The 22,026-nt window shown below is 47.1% G+C and overlaps 1 protein-coding gene across 1 annotated transcript in view; it reads right to left on the bottom strand.

Moving 5' to 3' along the window:
* LOC137425804 (fibronectin-like) overlaps positions 1-22,026 on the bottom strand; it is a 1,588,206-nt gene that overhangs the window by 382,274 nt on the left and 1,183,906 nt on the right. Inside the window, exon 22 of the mRNA XM_078775189.1 lies at positions 18,987-19,115. Within this exon, the coding sequence (XP_078631315.1) occupies positions 18,987-19,115 (129 nt within the window). The remainder of the gene's footprint in view (positions 1-18,986; positions 19,116-22,026) is intronic.

Below are 22,026 nucleotides of genomic sequence, written 5' to 3' on the forward strand. Positions count from 1 at the left end.
GTGTCCATGCTACTTGTGTACTATTGGAAGTGGCACCTCAATGACATCTCACTATCTGATGGGAAGTTAATTGACATCGGTACGTTCAAAATCAGCAAAACTGAGACACGTGTAGTCAATCACTCACACTGCATGCCATTTCTGGATGTGACTGTCCTATAGGTATGGTGAGGGGAAATATCAGCATTATCACTTCTCCAGAAACATGGCGACCTTGGTTTGGACATCTTTGGAGATATCACCACAATAGAAGAAGAATTCAAGTCAACTAGCATCCGATTCTTCAATCTCTGGTATGGTTCAATGTTGCCAACAACAATTCATGAGTTACGATACAAAGTATTTACCAGGGAGTTGTCCAGAGGGAGTAGTTCAGTGGAAATTCCGGTTCTGGTTCCTTGAGCTCGGTCGTGCTGTTTTTGGACTCTGTCAAATCCCTCAAAGATAAGTACTCCCGGTAGTTTTGTCGTGTTTTTGCTGTTTATTTTGCTGTCTCTGTGTTTACTGTGTGCTTCTAGTTTGGTTTTTGTTTCAGAACTTGTGCCAATTTGTAAGTACTAGGACGTGCCCGTACGTGGGTGCCCGTTCCTTGCCAAAAAAAAAAAAAAAAAAAAATTTGTGTAGGGGTGTGTGTGTGCAAACATCCTAGGGCGTGCCCGTACGTGGGTGCAAAAAAACATGCGTGCAAACAACAACAACAAAAAAAAACTTTGAAACCACGTGGCAGTAACGACCACAGAACCCCCCCCCCCCCTCTATTTACATGAATGGTTTGGTCCATTCGCAACGACCACAGAACCCCCCCCCCCCCCCTCTATTTACATGAAATGGTTTGGTCCAAAGCGAACGGCTTGCGGAGTTTGGTAAAGAAATCGCCATAGCTCGGTAACTACTTGTCCGATTTATATGAAACCTTGAAAAGGCACATCCTCGGGTCCCCAGCAATATACCTGGCAAGTTTAAAGTATATCGGACCCGTGGTTGTCGAGAAACAGCGGTCACAGACAAACGACAAACACACAGACATACAGAGATTACTGGAATTATAGATAGATTCATCGGAATTTTAATGCCGGGTTTTTGAGGCCTACATTTTCCTCGTTTGAATCCACAGTCGTCTCATTTATTGTCTTTTCTCCCTACTACCTTTTTGTTTTATCCCATGCACCCCGCCCCAGCCCTCTCTCTTCCACAGATCTCCTGATGTCCCTGTTCCCTACTGTTGCTGTGCTTCCCTCTCTCTCCCCCTCTTGTCTCTCATTTCCTTCATTAAATGTTCTGTGTTAGCTCTTATATGAGCCTTGACGAAGTATATAAAAAACCCCCAAAAAACCCAGTTATGCCAAAACTCCAAAGATCAAGTCACTGCCCCCAACTGATAATGGGATTGTCGTACACTTAAAAAAGCCACTTTCAAACAATACTGTGGATGTTTGCAAATCAGAAGGATGCACCAGTGGTGGAGTTGTCAAAGTTTGGTTGGAATGTGGAAGCGGTCCCTGTTCCCACATATGGAGTCACCGACATTTTACTGAAACAAGTTCTGAAAGTGATCGCATGCAGCTGCAGCACAACCAATGCATGTTCAAGGAATAGTTGCAGTTGAAAAACTCCTGCACTCTCATGCTCTCCATTCTGTAAATGTGATGCACTAGATTACAAATTCCTGCCATGACTCTGCGTCTGAGTGGTGACCCGACCAATATTGTGCTCTCTCGCATTTGAAACTGCCTCGGCAGACCTATGAGCTTGATGGCGTGAGAGGGGAACCAGAGAGAGAGAGAGAGAGAGTTAAGTGGAAGTTGACCCTCCCCCCCCCCCCTTCATTCTTTGTGTGCTTGGATTCACTCTGCAGTCAATGGGAGCATGTGCTCCAGTGGTTGGTTTCCAGGATGTCATGTTTGATGCAAAATAAATGAGTGAAATGCATTTCAATGTTTTCATATATTTATTGCTGTGAATATTACAGTGGCAGATGAGGAACAGCAGAAGTTGCAAGGAAAGATTTTTTTATGGCATGCATGATCGAGGTTCGCATAATAGATAGAGCAGAATGCAAGGGAACAAAATGGAAAGGGAGAACCACCAACACCAGCAGTGGAGTATAAGAGAGAGAAGGAGATATAGAAAGGGGAGGGGGAGAGTTGAACATGAATAGCTCAAAGAACGAGGCGAATGCGGAGGCCACCAGTGGCAAAAATCTCTGTTGAAAAGCTTCCAGATCAGGTCAGGCCCATGGAGTCGCAGAAAGCCTTTGCTGCGATAGACAGCAACAGCAGCACTAATGGGGAAAAGGAAGAGAGAATAACCAGTGAGAAGCACAAATAAATTGGAGACGTCTCGTGAAAGGAATGTTTCCATTTAAGAAAATCAATTATTTGGGTCTCAAAACAGAGTTTGTTATACAATATTAAGTAATGTGTACACACAGTCTAATCACCTGCAACTCTGAACTGCAGGGGGAACTCTTCCACATTATTATATTTTAATTCTGTAGCTGACTGCATTCTTTAATTTACGATACTTGTACACGTTCCCTTCGGGAGCAGCAGGGGGAGTCATGTTATTCTTATTCTTATTATTGCCAATTATTATGACTATTACTTATGTTAGATCAGGTCATTGAAAAGATCAGACCATGCCTCGCCATTCTAAATTCCCTATAATAAAATTTACTTCCGTAAGGATGTCGGGAGGTGGGGGTGGGATATCGAAAGACATAAAACCCCTTGGGGAATGGGAATATTGGTTTTAACATTATTCTGGTACAACTAAAAGAGCGTCCCAGCACCTTGGCTGCTTATTTCGTGCTCGGCGATACCTTTCTTAAGCTGCCATGACAAGGCCACTGTACGTCCTGTCATGCAATATCATTGCCATATTTGGGCTGGTGCTCTGGCCTGTCACCTATCTCTTCTTGACAGAATCCAGCGATGTGCTGCTATTCTTGTGGGACAGGAGTTGGTATCATCCCTGGAACCTCTCTCAGTCCGTCACTCTCTTTCTTCATTGAGCCTTTTCTCCAGATATTACTACGGAATGTGCTCTGAGGGTCTATCACAGGTTGTTCCATCTGAGCATACTTTCAGTCACTCCACACATTTGGCAGTCTTCCCATTCATACACTGTCGCTGTCATGAAGAGTAAGATTATGAGGTATTCCTCTAGTTTTTTCCCCCCACACAGCATCACCCTGAAACAGTTTACCTGAATCCTGCTTTCCCCTCGAAACCAACCATCCACCATTCAACAGGAATGGCAATGGATTCCTCCTTTCTGTCTAATACCTGTACTTTCCTTTGTGAGCCCCCCACCTTCAATGGCCTTAAAGGCTTTGTGGTGGGCGATGCAGTATCTCATTGAAAACAAAAAGCTGTATTGTTTACTGATTTCCAAGCAGATGGCAGATGACCTTGAGCAAAAGAGAGGGTGAAGAGAACAGAGAGAGGGAGTGAAAGAGCGGAAGAACAGGATTTTAGGACCCGTGGGCTGATGCCGTCAGGTCCAGTTGCAGAATCAGAGTCGAGGTTTGACAGAGACTTCTCCACCTTGTCAGGAGAGCAGGACACAGAGTGCAGGAGCAGATGGGTACGACTGGGTAAGGTGGGTACAGAGATTGGTTTGGGACGCAAGATTCTGAGGCAAACACAGAGGTGAGGCATTCGGGTTTGTCACGTATGGTGTCGGCTGTGCAGCCGTTTGAGATGATGGAGGGGATGGAGGGGGAACAAACACCAGAAACAGATTTGAGCAGACACCAACAGGATTTGGATGAGGGAGACACGTTTGAGAGTTCAGTCTTGAGAACAGAGAGATATTGTTTCCTGGCTCTCCTGAGGGTAGAAACACACTTGTTCTGAGCTTGGTGGAAGGAACTGAGATTGCCTTCAGTTGGATTTGCCTTCCAGAAGGCGAAAGCAAGTTGTTTCATGGCAACTGCCTCACTACAAGATTCAGTGTACCATGGAAGGGGAGGAAGGCTAAGACAACTGAAGATGAGATGGGATAAATTGACTTTGGAAGAATTCCCAGGATGAGTTGATGTCGGAGGCAGTAAGGATGGGAGACCAGTCCAGATGATTTATGGCTGCTTGCAGACCATGCCAGTCGGCCTGAGTGAAATGCCAGACTCGTCGATGCTGAGGAGGCTCTCTGAGAACGGCAAGAGAGATGTCCACTTTAACAAGGACATGATCAGATGAATCGATTGGAGTGGAACAGCAGACACTTGCATGGAAATTTGTCATAACGAAGTCAAGAAGAGATGATGTACTGTTGACTGAGATCCGGGTCAGGAAATTGTACAGATTGTGTCAGTCCCAATGAGTCACAGAAGTCCTTTGCTGAGGTGCCATGACTGGTGAGAGAGGTACCTACACACAGCCAACTTGCATGACGGCAATTGAAATCGCCACATATGAAGAGGGTTATTTATGATTATTTCAAACTTAGTTAATTTCTCCAATTTCTTGAATTATTGATTTGATATTTACCATCTCTAATATTCCCCATATTATAAACCTAATGCCCATCCTATCTCTCATCCGTGAAAGCAGATGTGGGAACTTATACAAAAACAAACAAGTGTATCTGCATTGCACTGAAGGATATAAATATAAAATATTCCCTCCCAGCTGAGAAGAAGCCAATGCTTGTTTCTAGGACCGCAGAATCTCATTTGGAGTACTGTGCAAGGGGCTGTGGAAAAAACTAAAATAAGGGAGGGGGTGGGGGTGGGGGGGGGGGGGAGATCTCAAAAGGAAGGATTTTGAAGGTTTTAATTTTTTTAACTGGAGAAGACATAGCTTTGGCTTCTCTCGGTGTTATCTCCATATGCGGGTTTTAGGAGGTGGGAGATCCCAGAACTCAAAATCTCCACCTCATTTTTTGGTGAAGGATCATTATTCATGACCCAGATTGTGAAACTTCATTCTCATAGCTTCCTTCCAAGGGCTCGTTTTAGAATCGTCACTGAACCTCCACTTGTAGCTCGTAAGTAGTGATATTCCCCAGAATGCTTTTTAAGTGCTGCTCAGTAAGTGTTTTCTTGATCATCCCTGTTGCTCCGACTATCACTGGTATAATTTCAGCTTTCTTCAATTTCCAAGACCTTTTGACCACATTTTTCAGATCCTAGTATTTAAGCATTTTCTTGGTTTCTGAAGCATTTAGTCCAAAGTCATTGGTATGGGAACCAAAACCTCAATCAACAATGCTGTCTTTTTCCTTTTTGTGGTTGAGCTCTATGTCTGGACGCAATTCTCTGCCTGCAATGTCTACACTTGATGGGATCATCTTTTCATGCGTGCGCACATTGTGTTCATTTTCAAGGATAGAGTTTGGTTTGTGTTTCCATGATTGTTCTGGGATCGGAATGGTGAAATGTTTGCAGATGTAAGAGTGGATTACTCTACAGACGCTGTCATGTATTTCTGCGTACAACTGTTCTGACATGAGTTTTTTACATCCTGACAGCAAATGACTGGTACTTTCTGTTTCTACTCCACAGACCTGCATTTGTATGACTAGTACACCCACTCACTGCAGGAGTGGCAAGGGGAGTCATGTGATTATCCTTATTATTATTGACGATTATTATTACTATTACTTCTTATGTGACATTAAGTCATTGAAAAGCTCAGCACATGCATGGCATTATAACATGTTAGATCAGGACATTGAAAGGATCACAATGTGCATATTATGTGTTACATCAGGTCATTGAACGGATCAGAACATGTATGATATTATTTGTTAGGTCAGGTCATTGAAAGGATCAGAACATGTATGATATTATATGTTAGATCAGGTCATTGAAAGGATCAGAACATGCATGATATTATATGTTAGATCAGGTCGTTCAAAGGATCAGAACATGCATGATATTATATTGTTATGTCGGTGGGGTAAAGGAATATCTAGAGTCAGGTAGATCTGAATAGGTAACATGCTTCGTCTGTCGCGATAGGGAATCTACCTGTAATAGGTTCTGTGTGTTTAGTCCGGTTTGTCAGTTAAAGAGTATACCTGTGAACATACCAGGATGTTCGAGTGTTAGGTAGTGTAGGGATTAAGATAAACCCCTGTGTCACACCTGGTAATCAAACCTTTGTCCATTATGGCAATGCACACCTGTAGACATTTAGACAGGCCCTGTAGTGCACACATTAATTAAATTCCCTTCCCTGACAAGGACTTCGGAAGAAAACAGGCAAGGGGCCAGTTCGGGACACCGCCGATGATGGCCGCCGCCAGCTACACCTCCGGCAGGCCTATGAACATAGAGTGACACGAGCTATCACCACACTACAGGGAACGAGTGATTGGTCAGCGCGGTAGGCACGAACCTCCAGCTAACGAGTGCGGGAGGCGTGAAGCTGGAAGTTTCGGTGGAAGTCGCTGGTTGGTGGCGCGCCAAGGCTGACGTCACCGGGAAGGTTATATAAGGGCGCGCCAAACGACATTTTCCCTCGTGCACGTCCAGCACTCTTGCACGTCCAGCTCTAACTCTTGCGCTGCACCCTCCCTGGCTGTCTCGACGTGCTTGATGCTCGTGCGTTTTTCTTGTTCTTGAGAGGTCCTGGTGGTCGTTGGCTCGCCATCTGCGTGGTGCTTGGAGCGGTGCTTGGTGCTGGTGCTTGGAGCGGTGCTCGGTGCTTCTGGAGCCTAGAGTGGTGCATGGACCTCTTGGGCAGTCGACGAGGGGCCTGGAGTGGGCGTTGGCTCGGGCCTTCGCGGTGCTGTGGTGCGGAGCGAGGGACCTCGTGTTGTGCAGCGGAGCTTGGAGCCGCGTTGGGACAAGACAACAAGACAGATAAGGACGCACCATTTCACACCACACGATGATTCTTTTCATTAATTCCTCCCTGTGTCTCGTTTCTGAAGTGAGGTGTGTGGGATCCCAATTTAGGCCCTTTATTTGATTACCGTCGCGTTTCATTGGTTCGGGTTCCATGAATAAATCTCTATTTTTGTATATTCAATCTTGTCATTCGTGAGTATATTAATTTCCCTGCAGCTGCCGTCGGTTCGCTGAAGATAAGCGCTTTTGCTGCAGCTTCCACTTCCCTTCTTCCTCCTGCATTTTATAGCTGAATCCGTGTTTGGTCGTCGCCTCAAGAGTCAAGTAATTCCGTTCTGGTCCATCCGCGAGCCCTGGTATTAACCAAAGGGTTCGCGCGACAATATGTTAGATCAGGTCATTGAAAAGATCAGAACATGCATGATATTGTTACAGACGTGGCTTGGATGTTATTTACCGAGCGGTTTATTGGTATGACCACGTCTGCACAAGTTACCCGATTGTGCCCGAACGTTGACTAGCCGCGCTATGCTGGCTCAATAAGAAAAAGAAGACACCCGGCTGGATTACAATCACACAATACGACACCAACGTTTCGATTCTCAAGTATATTCGTACGGAAAAGGTTAGATTACAGGGGCTAGAGGTATATTACAGGAAGACAGGCACTTAGACACACTCTTATATTAACCCCGGACAGACGACAGACACACGGGACAAAATGCTGACTCACACGGGGGTTGATGAAAAGGACAGCGGGTATCGATGGCTCAAGGCAGAATCGACTCGGTCCGGTCCAGAGATGCGGGGAGGTATCGTCGCGCTGGGGGTGGCGGTGGCTTCTCTCTCCAGTCTCCAAGCTGAGGCGCATCTGACGTCACGTCCGGCAAGCGGCTGCGTATATCCGGCGGGGAGTGACACGCCCTCGGCTCGTTAGCTCCGCCTCGTGGAATCGGCACGTTGCTTCTCATTGGGTGCGTGCGGGGGGGTTACTGGCTCCGCCCCTGACGAGGAGCTGACAGCCAGCCCCTTCGGGGTAACCCCGTGGAGCGCATGGTCTGGAGCTAATCGAGCCGGTGTGAGGACGCATCCTCCCCCGCTCCGCCGCCATCTCCTCTGTTGTTGTTGTAATTGTTGTTGTAGTTGTTGTTATTGTTGTTGTTTGGGGAAGAAGATGGGAGGAGGTATGGGAAAGGTCCTAAACTCACTACTGATGCCATATAATCACATTCTGGTGCAACGAAGAGTCATAATTAATGGAGACGAGGCCTTAACTGACATAGAATAAGAATAACTAGGAAGATGTCCGAAAGTTGTCTACGTGTGGTGCGGTGGACCTGGGCACGACATTTAATGGGGGAATAAGGGGAAGGTCGGCTCTACTGATTGTTATTTACATGCAATGGGACTAGGGAATGGGGGATCGGGGAAAGTTGGGGAGTATTGGAGAAAATAGGGGAATATTTACAAGCGGATATGGAGGCCAAATTCCATATTCGCAACATTGCACCCTTCTCTACCCTCGGGGCGTCCCGACCCGATAAATTTTTACCTACTTTAGTGTGGCACGCAATGTAGTTCCCTCTACTATTAACTCTACCCTGAGTGCGACAGTTTTACAGATATTCACAAATGAGTAAATATGTCCCCCTGCGACGTTGCACCCTTCTCCTCACAGAAACACACCCACAGGATAACCGAATCCGGAAAGAATTCTCAAACTAAACATACAGCCGGTAGGGAGCATTATTTACAAGACTATGCTGCTATTTACACTACGATCCAGGACCTGTTTTTGGAGGAACACATGCAGATGTTATGCATAGAGAGAGCGCGCTTGCCAACATCGATACACCAACCCACGAGTGCTCTGTGGCCGACGGCCTTTAATAACCTGCAGAGCACCCTGTCCCAGCATCAAAAGCACCACCCCACCACCAATCGGTGCAGTCACCATTGTTCATTGGAATAAAAATAAATTCGACAACCCCTAACCCTGCAGGTGTCTCTTGCTCTTCTTGTGGTGCACTTGGTGGTGTTAATTAACAGTGGTTCACCTTTATGGCATAGGTGCCACGTTGACCCATAGGTCCATCCCCGGGTGGTGCTTGGCCGCAAACGAACTGCGGTCCATTGTGGGTGGCCACAAACATTGCGGTCCATATGGTGTATCGATCCAGGCAGCCAACAGCGAAAGTGCAGGCCCACAACTGCGTAGCCAGCACCTCTCTCTCCTCTCTCTCTACCCCAAAGCCAGATCCTCGGAGGTGGGAGACAAAAGAAGAAACAAGTGAGTAAGGTGGTAAGGGCGCAAAAGTGCACGCAATATAAGGTAATGCACACTGGGGGCACATGGGAACCAGGTGAGACAGGTACGTTCCTATCGTACGCCCCCCCCCCCACCAGGTAACCTACATGGCCCCTCCCTTACCCCTTACTGTATCCACAAAACACAACACTACCCATAAACATCTACTTTACAAATCAACAAACATCCCTACTGTCTTCCCCGTTCCTCCCATATACCAAATTCGTCTTCTCTCCCTCCTAACCAATCAAATTTGCCATTTTCAACTCTCATCAAAATTTGCCATTACCAATTCATCATCAGTCCCTCCTAGGGAGGGAGAGATGGAATCACCCCAATGTCTCATCCACGTCGTGATGCGTCGCACAAATCCTCACAGCAATCTCATTTCCTGCACAAAACAAAGAAAAAACAGGTGTGGAGTCATCATCATCACCACAGGTAAGTGGCTGCGTATGGTGCGACAGGTTCATCAATCCTAACTATTTCCTAAATGACTTTAACAACTTTACACTACCCGGGGTCTTTCTCCGGCCAAACCATTGGCCCTCTTACACTATGGGTTCTAAAAACCAATTCCCATTGGCCAAACTGTGGTGCTCTTCAATTTGGGGTCTCACTCCCCCGATTCATCTCCCGGTGCCCTCGTACAATTTCTGGGCTGCGACGTGTACCTCTCCCAGTGGGTCTACCCACCTGCACACCTCCACCACTGCAGTTGCCTCCGAGCTTACCTGCTCCTTACCCTAACCTAACTACCTGGGGAAGGCCCTCTGGCTCTCTCCCCACTCCGTGCCCTCTCTGGCACTGGGCTGCCCGATCCACACCCGGGATCCTCAGGCACCCACTCACAACTACCGGCTCCCAGAGCCCACCTGCGGCCTCACCTGGCCGACATCCTCACAGTGGTGGAGTGCCCAACCAACTACACACACTAACAGGCTACACGCCCCGCCATTTCCACAACACTAATGCACCCATTCACAACACCATTCTGCAACCGCACCACAGATGCCAATATCCAACCACAATTTACCTGTACCCTCTACCTAACACTTACACTACCCGCCCCGGGTATCCGTGATGGGGGTCCACTCTTCCCCCATCCACACCTTCGCACCATGCACACCACTCCGTACCACTTACTCCAACTCTCTCCACACACCTGTACTTGCACACCTGTGCTCTCACACCTGGTGCCACCTGCACCCTTCTCTCCCCAAGCGCATTCGCGCTGATCCACACACTCACTACTCATACCCTGCTCCACACACCTGTCCAGTTGCACACCTGTGCAATCACACCTGTTCAATTCTCACAAACACGGCATCATCTCAGCTAACTACTCCCTTCTGAAACTTGCGCTTCCCAGTCGTCCCTTTAAACTATTGCGCTCCCTCGTCATTATAATCCACACTAATCTACCTGCGTCCCTACTACAGGTATCAGTCACTACCTAACCTTAACGTTACCTAAGGTCATCTTCTCTAGATCCCTATCAATATAACCTAACCCACCCGGGCTAGTTTTCACTGCCATACACCCCATAAACTATTGCTCCTTTGCCCCCCACCTGTGAGGGATGGTGGATTTGCCATCCCACCACATCGGGGGTCTCTCACTACCAATTTTGCACATCAAATTTCAACAAATTAAAAATTTGCCAATCACTGCCCATCAGCTGCCAATCACTACTGCCAATCCCTTGCCAATCATCAAATTTTGTTTTTCTCTAATTTTGGGTCCAAAACACTAACCTCATCACCCAGTCGACTCACTAATACCTCTCGGTGCGCCAATCCCTGTCCAAAGCCCGGCTTCGTAAAGCCAAGCAATGGATGCTGGTTGTTCTGTGCCAGTGGCTGGCTGCATCCTGCCTTCGGTGCAGGGAAGGAGGTTTACCCGGCCCGAGATCCCACGCACCTTCTCGGCACGGAGCCATCCAATGTCCCGATCTCGACCTGCCGGAATTCCTCAACAAAAAGTGGTCGCCATGACGACTCTTTCTATCGGGCCGCCCGCTCCGCCTAGTGGAGCACGGACGTTCAAAGCGAGGCCCAGCACGGATCGCGCACGGCGGTCCTTTTGAACCCGCCGTGGCTCGGATCCCCGCTGGTTCTCGCGGCACGCGAAGCCCGGCACGCACCGAGGGCCCGCTTCGGCTAAAAGTCGACCTAACCTCTAACCTGTGTAACGTCGATGCTTCACCTGGACGCTTACACCCCGCAGCCCGTTCCTTGCTCACACATCCAGCCGTGCCCATGCTCCTCGTACCTTTCCTTACACACCCAGGTACACTCATTCCACTCACAGCCTTGGTCACACACCTGACCACCGAACACTTTGGCACACATTCGTCGCTCGCACACCTCACCAATACACCTCTTCGCGCCCCCTCCTCGGTCACCTCCTCTGTGACAATCACAGGTGTGCTCTCATTCGCACACCCAACCACGTGCCTCACCACCAACTCCAGCGTGCATTCCCACTCACGCTCTACCATTCCAGGTGTGCATCCTTCCATCCCAGGTGTACATCCTCGCTCACCTGTCACAACTAACTCACGCTCCATGTCACTCTCACTACTTTCACCTCCACTCGTGACAACGCACTCACCCTTACTCTTGACAGCACACTCTTTCCCCATGCACCTGTCCGTCACACACCTTTCTCGCGCACACTCTCCCGTTACACCCTCTGTAACACTCACCACAGGTGGACACTCTTCCTTACTTCTGACAGCGCACTCTTTCCTCATGCACCTGTCCGTCACACACCTTTCTCGCGCACACTCTCCCGTTACACCCTCTGTAACACTCACCACAGGTGGACACTCTTCCTTACTTCTGACAGCGCACTCTTTCCTCATGCACCTGTCCGTCACACACCTTTCTCGCGCACACTCTCCCGTTACACCCTCTGTAACACTCACCACAGGTGGACACTCTTCCTTACTTCTGACAGCGCACTCTTTCCTCATGCACCTGTCCGTCACACACCTTTCTCGCGCACACTCTCCCGTTACACCCTCTGTAACACTCACCACACCGCGCTTCCATGTGCTCCCTCGCACACTCGCTACGACCGACTCACTCTCGCCAGCACCCTCACTCCTTGGCACGCACTTTTTCCTCACACACCCCAGAGTCGGATTTTCTCGCACACCTCCTTTTTCGCACACCAGACCTGTCGCACACTTCACCAACGGCCTCTCACGAACACCCGGGTCCATCTCGACCCCCAAGCTTCTTAAATCCCCTGGCGCATCATACGCACGACCATATTGGTCACCACTTACACCAGGTCCTCTTTCTCTTCGCTTCTCCTCCATCACCTGCGAATCCCTCATCCGGTTAATGAGCACATCATCACGATCCGAACACAGACTCTGGACCAATTCTTTTACCTCCTCTTTTATCTCTTTCTTATCCTCTCTCCGTCGCTTTTTAATTTCGCTCATCCCTTCTTCCACTTCTTCTAATTTGTGCTTCACCTCTTTTATTCCCCGGTACGTCTCCTCAAGCTCATCCTCTAAGGCTACCTTGACCGTTTCCAGGTGCGTCCTCACCTGCCGGTCCTTCGTCTCCATTACCTCTATCACCTCGTCCAACCTCGTTGTCAGTCCCTCACGTACCATCTGACATTCCCTCTTTGTCGCTATCAAGTCGTTTTTTATGTCGTTTTGTGTCGCTTTTAAACCTCCTAATACTGCAGTGTTCCTTTGAACCTGCTCCACTAACTCCGTCTGTCCCACCGTCAGCTGCTCCACCTCCTGCGTCAGGTCCTCTATGCCCCCTTGTAACTTTACAGTCCCCTTTCTCACCTCCTTTTCCATGTGCTCCTCACAGTGCCTCACCTCCTCGCGCACTCCTCCGACCTCCTCACTCACTCCTCTTCTGATCTCCTCTCCCATCACTTGCATCTCCTGCCCAGATGCCACCCTCATCTGCTCCATTTCCTCCCTGTGAGCATCCAGTTTGGTTTCTACCCCCATTCTGACCCCCTCTATCTGCTGCTCCATTTGTTTAACTTCCCTTTCCGCTTGGTCCCTCATGTCCCTCAATTTGCCTTCCATACTGTTTTCTAACCCCTCTAACCCCTTTTGCATCCCTTCCATTTGATTCTCTTGAGCGGCCATTCTGTTTTCTACCCCCATTAACCCATTTCTCACCTCTTTTATCCCGTTGTCTAACCCCTCAAAATTATTGTCTAACTTCCCAAATTTCTTGTCTAACTCCTCAAAATTATTGTCTAACTTCCCAAATTTCTTGTCTAACTCCTCAAAATTATTGTCTAACTTCCCAAATTTCTTGTCTAACCCCTCACCAGTACCCCTCGCTTCGTCCCTCATTACCCCCATTTGGCCCTCTAATCGCTCACCCTGAGCCCTCATTCCCACAATTTGGTCTCCCATTCGTTCCATAAGGGCCCTCATTTGCAACATAAAAAGGTTCGGATCCACCAGGGGCGCTGCCACGGTCGCGGGCGCGGTGACCAGCGAGGCGCCATTTTGCGCGTCTGCTACCCTCGCTGCTTCGCTCTCCTCACGTCCCTCAATTTGGTCCTGGACCGACCCTGCTTCACTCTCCCCTACCGGACCCCAGCCGTCTTGATCCGCCATAGCGCGACTTGCAAAATTCGAGTTTCGTAAAACAAATCCAATTTTTTTTTTTCGTTATAATTTCGTCGAGCGCAGTACGCGCTCCGAATCGATTTTCCCTCCCAAAATTTGGGCCTAACTAATTTAGTCCCGGGTCCGAATCCAACTCCTCGACACCAATTGTTACAGACGTGGCTTGGATGTTATTTACCGAGCGGTTTATTGGTATGACCACGTCTGCACAAGTTACCCGATTGTGCCCGAACGTTGACTAGCCGCGCTATGCTGGCTCAATAAGAAAAAGAAGACACCCGGCTGGATTACAATCACACAATACGACACCAACGTTTCGATTCTCAAGTATATTCGTACGGAAAAGGTTAGATTACAGGGGCTAGAGGTATATTACAGGAAGACAGGCACTTAGACACACTCTTATATTAACCCCGGACAGACGACAGACACACGGGACAAAATGCTGACTCACACGGGGGTTGATGAAAAGGACAGCGGGTATCGATGGCTCAAGGCAGAATCGACTCGGTCCGGTCCAGAGATGCGGGGAGGTATCGTCGCGCTGGGGGTGGCGGTGGCTTCTCTCTCCAGTCTCCAAGCTGAGGCGCATCTGACGTCACGTCCGGCAAGCGGCTGCGTATATCCGGCGGGGAGTGACACGCCCTCGGCTCGTTAGCTCCGCCTCGTGGAATCGGCACGTTGCTTCTCATTGGGTGCGTGCGGGGGGGTTACTGGCTCCGCCCCTGACGAGGAGCTGACAGCCAGCCCCTTCGGGGTAACCCCGTGGAGCGCATGGTCTGGAGCTAATCGAGCCGGTGTGAGGACGCATCCTCCCCCGCTCCGCCGCCATCTCCTCTGTTGTTGTTGTAATTGTTGTTGTAGTTGTTGTTATTGTTGTTGTTTGGGGAAGAAGATGGGAGGAGGTATGGGAAAGGTCCTAAACTCACTACTGATGCCATATAATCACATTCTGGTGCAACGAAGAGTCATAATTAATGGAGACGAGGCCTTAACTGACATAGAATAAGAATAACTAGGAAGATGTCCGAAAGTTGTCTACGTGTGGTGCGGTGGACCTGGGCACGACATTTAATGGGGGAATAAGGGGAAGGTCGGCTCTACTGATTGTTATTTACATGCAATGGGACTAGGGAATGGGGGATCGGGGAAAGTTGGGGAGTATTGGAGAAAATAGGGGAATATTTACAAGCGGATATGGAGGCCAAATTCCATATTCGCAACAATATTATATGTTAAATCAGGTCATTGAAAGGATCAGAACATGCATGATATTATATGTCAAATCAGGTCATTGAAAGGATCAGAACATGCATGATATTATATGTTAAATCAGGTCATTGAAAGAATCGGAACATGCATGATATTATATGTTAAATCACGTCATTGAAAGGATCAGAACATGCATGATATTATATGTTAAATCAGGTCATTGAAAGGATCAGAACATGCTTGATATTATATGTTAGATCAGGTCAATGAAAGGATCAGAACATGCATGATATTATATGTTAGATCAAGTCATTCAAAGGATCAGAACATGCATGATATTATATTGTTGCGGATCTCCCGAAGCCCGTCGACGTACAGAGGGGCGGTTAAGCCCCTTTTCCCCCTCGGGTCTTCGTGTCCACGAGGCCGAATCGCCACTTCTGCAGCGAGCGTGAAAAGGGTATCGGGTCGACGCCACACGTACCTTTGACCCACACTGCCACGAAAATGGGGACCGGACCTCGCACAAGCCACGCTAATCGAATACGCTCGAGCGGTGTATCACGTGACTCATGCCGTTACCTTTTATTGAACCCGATTGAGCGGTTCTATTCATACGACGCTAGGCCAATAGATGGAGAGGACGGGAACGATCAAATAGGAGGAAGAACACAATTTATTTATTATGTGCAATGATCCGGAGACACAGAGCAGGCACTTAAACAATGTTAATTTAAAATCCGAGACAAAGGGCCCACTCACTCACGTGGGGAAAAATAAGGAAGGAAGTTCGCGCGCCAAACGCGCTTTGCCGTTGGTCGCTCCGGGACAGCTCTCCCGGCGTGGCCCTCTGGTGGTCACGGCACGTATGTTTGGAAGCGCAGGCAGGAGGAGATCGCGCGTCTGTGGCCCGGAATGTGTCGTCTCCACACAGTGCGATTAAATACACCCGCAGAGCGCAGGGCACAGGGCACAGGGAATGTTCGTGTACAACAAGACTATTACAAGCAGTTCAAGCAGTTACAAGCACTCCGACTCGTTCAGGAGCTGGGCGATTCTGACGCGTTCTTGTCTGCTGTGGTTCTCTCTCCGACTTGTCTCTGCTTGTTCAGTGCAAACTCTGACTCGTTCTCACCTCTGACCTCGTGCGTTCTCTCTCTCTCTGCTCAACTGAAGCGGGGGGCCCGAGGCAGGGTTTTATGGCTCCGCCCCGACCTTACCCGAATGTTCCATGCTCCGCCTCCCGTTGCCGTGGTGAGCCACTCCTCTCGAGCTCTGATTGGCGGCTCATCGCTTACCGGCCACTCCCCCTGCAGCTCCTCCCTTCAGCCTTACCAGACTTGTTCAGGCCGAGCACATGGCATGCTACCCCAATTGAGGCCTACTCAATGGCCTACTCAACGCAAAACTAACACAGTAAAGGAGACTACGCTTACATTTACTAAGAAATAACTGAACTACCGTGAGGCTACATGTTGTGGTGCGTATACCTACGAGGGGGGTTATCCTTTATTCTCATAACCGCAACAATATGTTAGATCAGGTCATTGAAAATATCAGAACATGCATGATACTATAACATGTTGGATCAGGTCATGGAAAGGATCAGAACATGCATGATATTATATGTTAAATCAGGTCATTGAAAGGATCAGAACATGCATGATATTATATGTTAAATCAGGTCATTGAAAGGATCAGAATATGCATGATATTATATGTTAGATCAGGTCATCGAAAGGATAAGAACATGCATGATACTATAACATGTTGGATAAGGTCATTGAAAGGATCAAACTGTGCATGATACTATATCATGTTAGATCACGTTATTGAAAGGATCAGACCATGCATGATATTATAACATGTTGGATCAGGTCATTGTAAGAATCAGACCATGCATGACAGTTGTTTTTCGGTACTAGGTTGTAGACAGCAACCGCCCAGGGTAGTACCACCGTTCTGACTTAGGAGCGTTAAAATGGTGCCCAGAACCCTCTTAAACTCTCCATGTCAGGATTGCTGGCCTTGCTTTCTGTCTCACTCAAGCTACAGCTACCGGGCCTGGCTTCAATCTCCCTTTCTCGCAAACAAACGTCATACACTTTTCATCATACACTTTTCTTCTCTTTTATTTAAGGCCTGGCCTCGATGAGGGTGGGAAATATCGCAAATCACAAAACTCCTTGGAAGAATTCTACAGAAGCAGGAGGAAGGGTGGTGCTATTAACCGTTGAGCTTATATAGACTACAGTAGATCTACGATCAGGTGTGTTGGTTGACGTTTTTAACAAACACGTTTGTGGTTTATAATATTTTTTACTTCTGGTCGGCCGTTGCTCTCACGAAAGCAGTATGATAAGCTATTTATACAGGTTACCACGCAGGAAGAACACCTTGGGGAGGTGGGATATTATTGGTTCACGAGTTATCAAGTGACCACTATATTCGTCGTGTGTGCGTCTGTCTGTGTGTCTGTCTGTCCGCAGCATAACTACCCGATGATATCATCCGATCTTGATGAAACTGGGGTGGGAGGTTGATATCATGATCTAGTTTTGTCCTGCCTAGAGTGGGCGTATTGCGCCCATTGTGGGCGGAGCCAAGCCCGAAAAAGATGTCTTTTTAGGGGGTAATCGATTTCAAGCTACATCTTCTCCGAGGGGTTTGGTGGAATCGGACAGGGGTTTCGATATTCGGTTAGGCCAATGTCATGTGTCCAGCCCCACGGAGCTCGATTTTTTATTTTCGCCCCAAGGTCAAGGTCACAAGGTCATGAAATTTAGAAAAGTCGATTTTTGATGGTTTTATTACATTGTTCGCTTCCTGATAGGGTGAAATGTCGTACATGATCATATATTATCACATACATCATGAAATACAAGTTTTCCAACAAATTTCAGAATTTTCGACCTTTGACCTTTGAAGGTCACAAAGGTCAAATTTTCAAAGTTGTCGGAATCAAACCGAATTTTCAGAATTGTGTAGCTAACTAACCTCATAACTGATTATACATTATTTTCTATCTCATTTCAAGGTCAGTAACCTTCGTTTTGACATTTCAAGGTCACAAAGGTCAAATTTTCAAAGTTGGCGGAATCAAACCGAATTTTCGGTATTATGTAGTTAACTAGTCTCATAACAGATAATACATTCCTATTTATATATTTTCAATGTCGGGGTTTTGACTTTTAAAGGTCATAATGGACGGCCATTTCAAAGTAGTCCGTCCTTTGTCATTGAATACTGCTCGCTCGTGAACCATCGTCGTCTCCTGACTTGTTAGTATTAATATTGTTTTGTAATAACATTCATAATATGCTATATATCATTGATTTTGCTATTGAAAGCGTCTTTGGAAAAACGCCATGATAAAGCTAAATTAACATGGACATACACCTCAACACGCAACCCCATTGATGGCAATGGCTGGGAAAATTCGCTCGGGGGGAAAAAAACCCCTTGGGGAGTGGGGCAAATGAATTTATGACAGTGGGGCACCTTCATTGTGTAATCTTAGTGATCCTGTCAAGTTTGGTTGAGATTGGATAAGTAACGACGGAATGTATCGTGGTCAAAGAATCATCAGACAGACAGACGCCAATTTGTGTATTTTAGTTTGATGATTGGCTCAATCACGCCATTTTCTTAAAGCCATTCGTGTAGTGTCCCAAATCTTTGGCCAGTGTGGGATCTCATATATGTCCCATATTCCAAGTGATGTCCTCATAAGGGTGGCACCAGGAAGTCAGTTTGCTTGGAATACTTGTTGGTTCCCATACTTGTTTGTGATGTTTTGGTTAATTTGTGTTCGATATTAAAACGGTCATTGGTTGGCACCTAAATGTTTCCCCTGCCATGAAAAATGCAGGCCTTGGCCTCTTCTAAACTAGGAAGGAATATTTTATAAAGTCTCTTTATTCGTTTTGCTTAAAATTTACGAAGACTGCAAACATTATATGTTTAATGACGATTTTCCTATAATAGGTGTTTGTCGGCTGTTGTTTAAAATATACATTTCATTAAAATACCTGCTGTTGATTTTGACCCGGTGCTTGTTGTACCGGAGGCTGCAGTGGTTGGCAATACCAGGTGAGTTTCTGAACTTGACTCTGCGTGAGTCGTTGTATCAGGCGGAGAGGTGGAAGTTTTTCCTGATGCTTGAACGGCAAAAATAAATCATTAGACTTTGTGAAGAATGTTTTTGAAATACAAATAAATTTCAAATTTGGTGCAAGACAAAGAAAACCATTTGGGCGAACCTGGCTGTGCTCTGTATACACAACAGATCTCCCAAGTACTACAGGTAATGCCAATAGAACAACAAACTCCATGCAGAAACTTTCCTCAGAGTACCAACACACAATTGCCGACACTTTTCAAAAGATAGTGAGTGTTGGCACTTAAACATCCACCATCACAATATAAACTAAAAAACATCCTAAAATGCAAAGCCAGCGTGAAATGCAGGCTAAGCCAGCTCATCCCCAAATCCACAGCCACGTTGTACATCCGCATTGAGTGTATCCTGTGGTCTGTGAGAAAGGTCAAATGGTAAAGGTCATAAAATCCTCAATTTCCATTTGATTGACTTGAAATTTGAGCAGATTTTGCATGTTGGGTCACTGAAGCCTTTTGCTTTTGAGATCAAAAGGTCAAGGTCATGAAAATCGACAACCTCTTTACATTTTCACCTCCGCACACCTAAGGTGGACGGCGGTTATGTTTTCTCCCTTGTCTGTCTGTTGCTTCGTCTGTGCGTGTGAAGGAAATCTCAAAAAGGTGTGGACGAAATCGGATGAAATTTGGTGGACAGGTTGGGTGTGTGACAATGACAAATTGATTCGATTTTCATGAAGATCTGGATCCGGATCCGATAATTTTTTTCTTTATTCTTCACCATTGGGAGATAGGGCTAAAAACGACACAAAGCCCATTATCTCAGAGTTGGGGATGGATTCAGACAAAACTTGGTGCATAGGTTGGGTGTGTGACAAGGAAGAATTGATTCAATTTTAGTGAAGATCCGAATCCGGTTCCGATAATTTTGTTTGGTGATTCTTCACCATTGAGTGATGGGGCTAAAAACGATATTGTCACATCTGAGGCTCCATTCCACATGGTATACCTCAGTGCCAGGACCTTTCATCCCAGTAGATTGTCCAAATGGTGTTTTATTGCACTGCATCCAATAATTCTCACAACTTTACCATTCCCCAAGGGTAATTCAAATGAACCAAAATTCACTGACATCCAGTGAATAAGTTGCTCACGGAAAGCAGATAGCTCAAACACATTTTCTTTCTTTTTAAAAGTATTTATTTGTCAAGAAAAGTACAGGGAAGAAGATAGACAAGACGCTATTGAAAAGTATACGAACCAAGCAAATCAAAAGACACAGAGAGGTAAAAGGAACCACTCAAACTTATATACAAGGATGAAAAATAAAGTTTAAAAATCGAACCCGCTCTAGGCACCACAGCACACACTTATACAATGAGCTTAGAATGCAAGCAGATGGAGTATATAACTTGGCTTTGTCTACAAAATGCAAGGTGGATGCAGGACTAAATTCAGCCCGATTTGGAAACCAGATGTAAGATGAGAGCCATTAATGAAGTCGGTCCAAAGATGAAGTAAAACTGCTATGACCAGCACCAGTGACGAGTAGCACCCAAGATTCAGAAAGCCAAACAGAGCATGATGAAGTGAATCAGCCACAAGGAAGGACAGTGCCGATAATCCCCTCCACAAGGCTTTGTGGCCCCCTATTGTCCTTTTCAAACGAGGCCTCCTGGTCTGCACTTCATCCTCGTCAAAGTGGTCCTTTGCACTCCATGCCCATGGAGCTCTTCTGTCTCTCTTCTTTGGTCCTCTCCAAAAACAGGCTGATACCAGCTTGGGTCAATCCCAAAACTTATTTATAAGAAACCACAATCTCAATGTCCTACACCACAAACTCCTCCGTGGACCACTTGCGCGTCGTCCTTCCACACGAGGCCTCTTCTTCATCCTACTATGTCTAGTTCTCTCCTTCCTCCTGGGCAGAATTATTCTCTCACCATCTCACCCATGGGGCAGCCCCAACAGAAATAAATCCACATTGAGATTCCTCAAACATCCGGGGCCTTCGCTCAAACTTAACTGATCTCTCCATACAGGTTGCTTCTGACAAACCAGACGTGATCTGCTTAACAGAAACCTTCCTCCTTCATGATGTCTCTGATTCCTTGGTATCTCTCCCAGGTTACTCCCTCCTCCGGTATGATAGACCTGAGCCTCGTCCTGGAGGTGGGGTTGCTATCTTTATAAAAAAACTCTCTTCCTCACTCGCCCTGCACTGCCCTCTCTCCACCTCACCCCCAGGAATACCTTTGGCTACGGCTTCCCCTTCGCTCCCACCTTTTGTTCATATGTGTGTTGTACCATCCACCAAACAGTGATGACTCCATCTACATCTCGCTGTCTGATAATATGGACCAACTTCTATCTACCCATCCCAACTCTCTCTTCCTCATATGTGGTGATTTCAATTGTCACCATGCCAGTTGGCTGCGTGTGGATCCCTCTCTCACCAGCCATGGCTCTTCAGCAAAGGACTTCTGCGACTCACTGGGACTGACACAATCTGTCAATTTCCCTAACCTGTCAACGGAGCACCTTCTCTTCTGGACTTGGTCATGACTAACTTCCCTGAAAATGTCTGCTGCTCTTATCGGCTCATCTGATCATGTGCTTGTTAAAGTGGACATCTCTCTGACCATTCTCAGAGAGCCTCCTCAGCGTCGACGAGTCTGGCATTTCACTCATGCCAACTGGCACGGTCTTTAAGCAGCCATCAATCATCTGGACTGGTCTCCCATCTCTACCGCCTCTGAAATCAACTCATCCTGGGAATTCCGCCAGAGCAAATTGCTCTCTCTCGTGCACAGATTTATCCCATCTCGTCTTCAGTTGTCATACCCTTCCTCCCCTCCATGGTACACGGATTCTTGTGGCGAGGTTGTTGCCCAGAAACAACTTGCTTTCGTCTCCTGGAAAGCAAATCCAACGGAAGGAAATCTCATTTCC

This window comes from Myxine glutinosa, chromosome 4 (assembly GCF_964187855.1).
Source record: "Myxine glutinosa chromosome 4, kmMyxGlut1.1, whole genome shotgun sequence".
NCBI lineage: Eukaryota > Metazoa > Chordata > Myxini > Myxiniformes > Myxinidae > Myxine > Myxine glutinosa.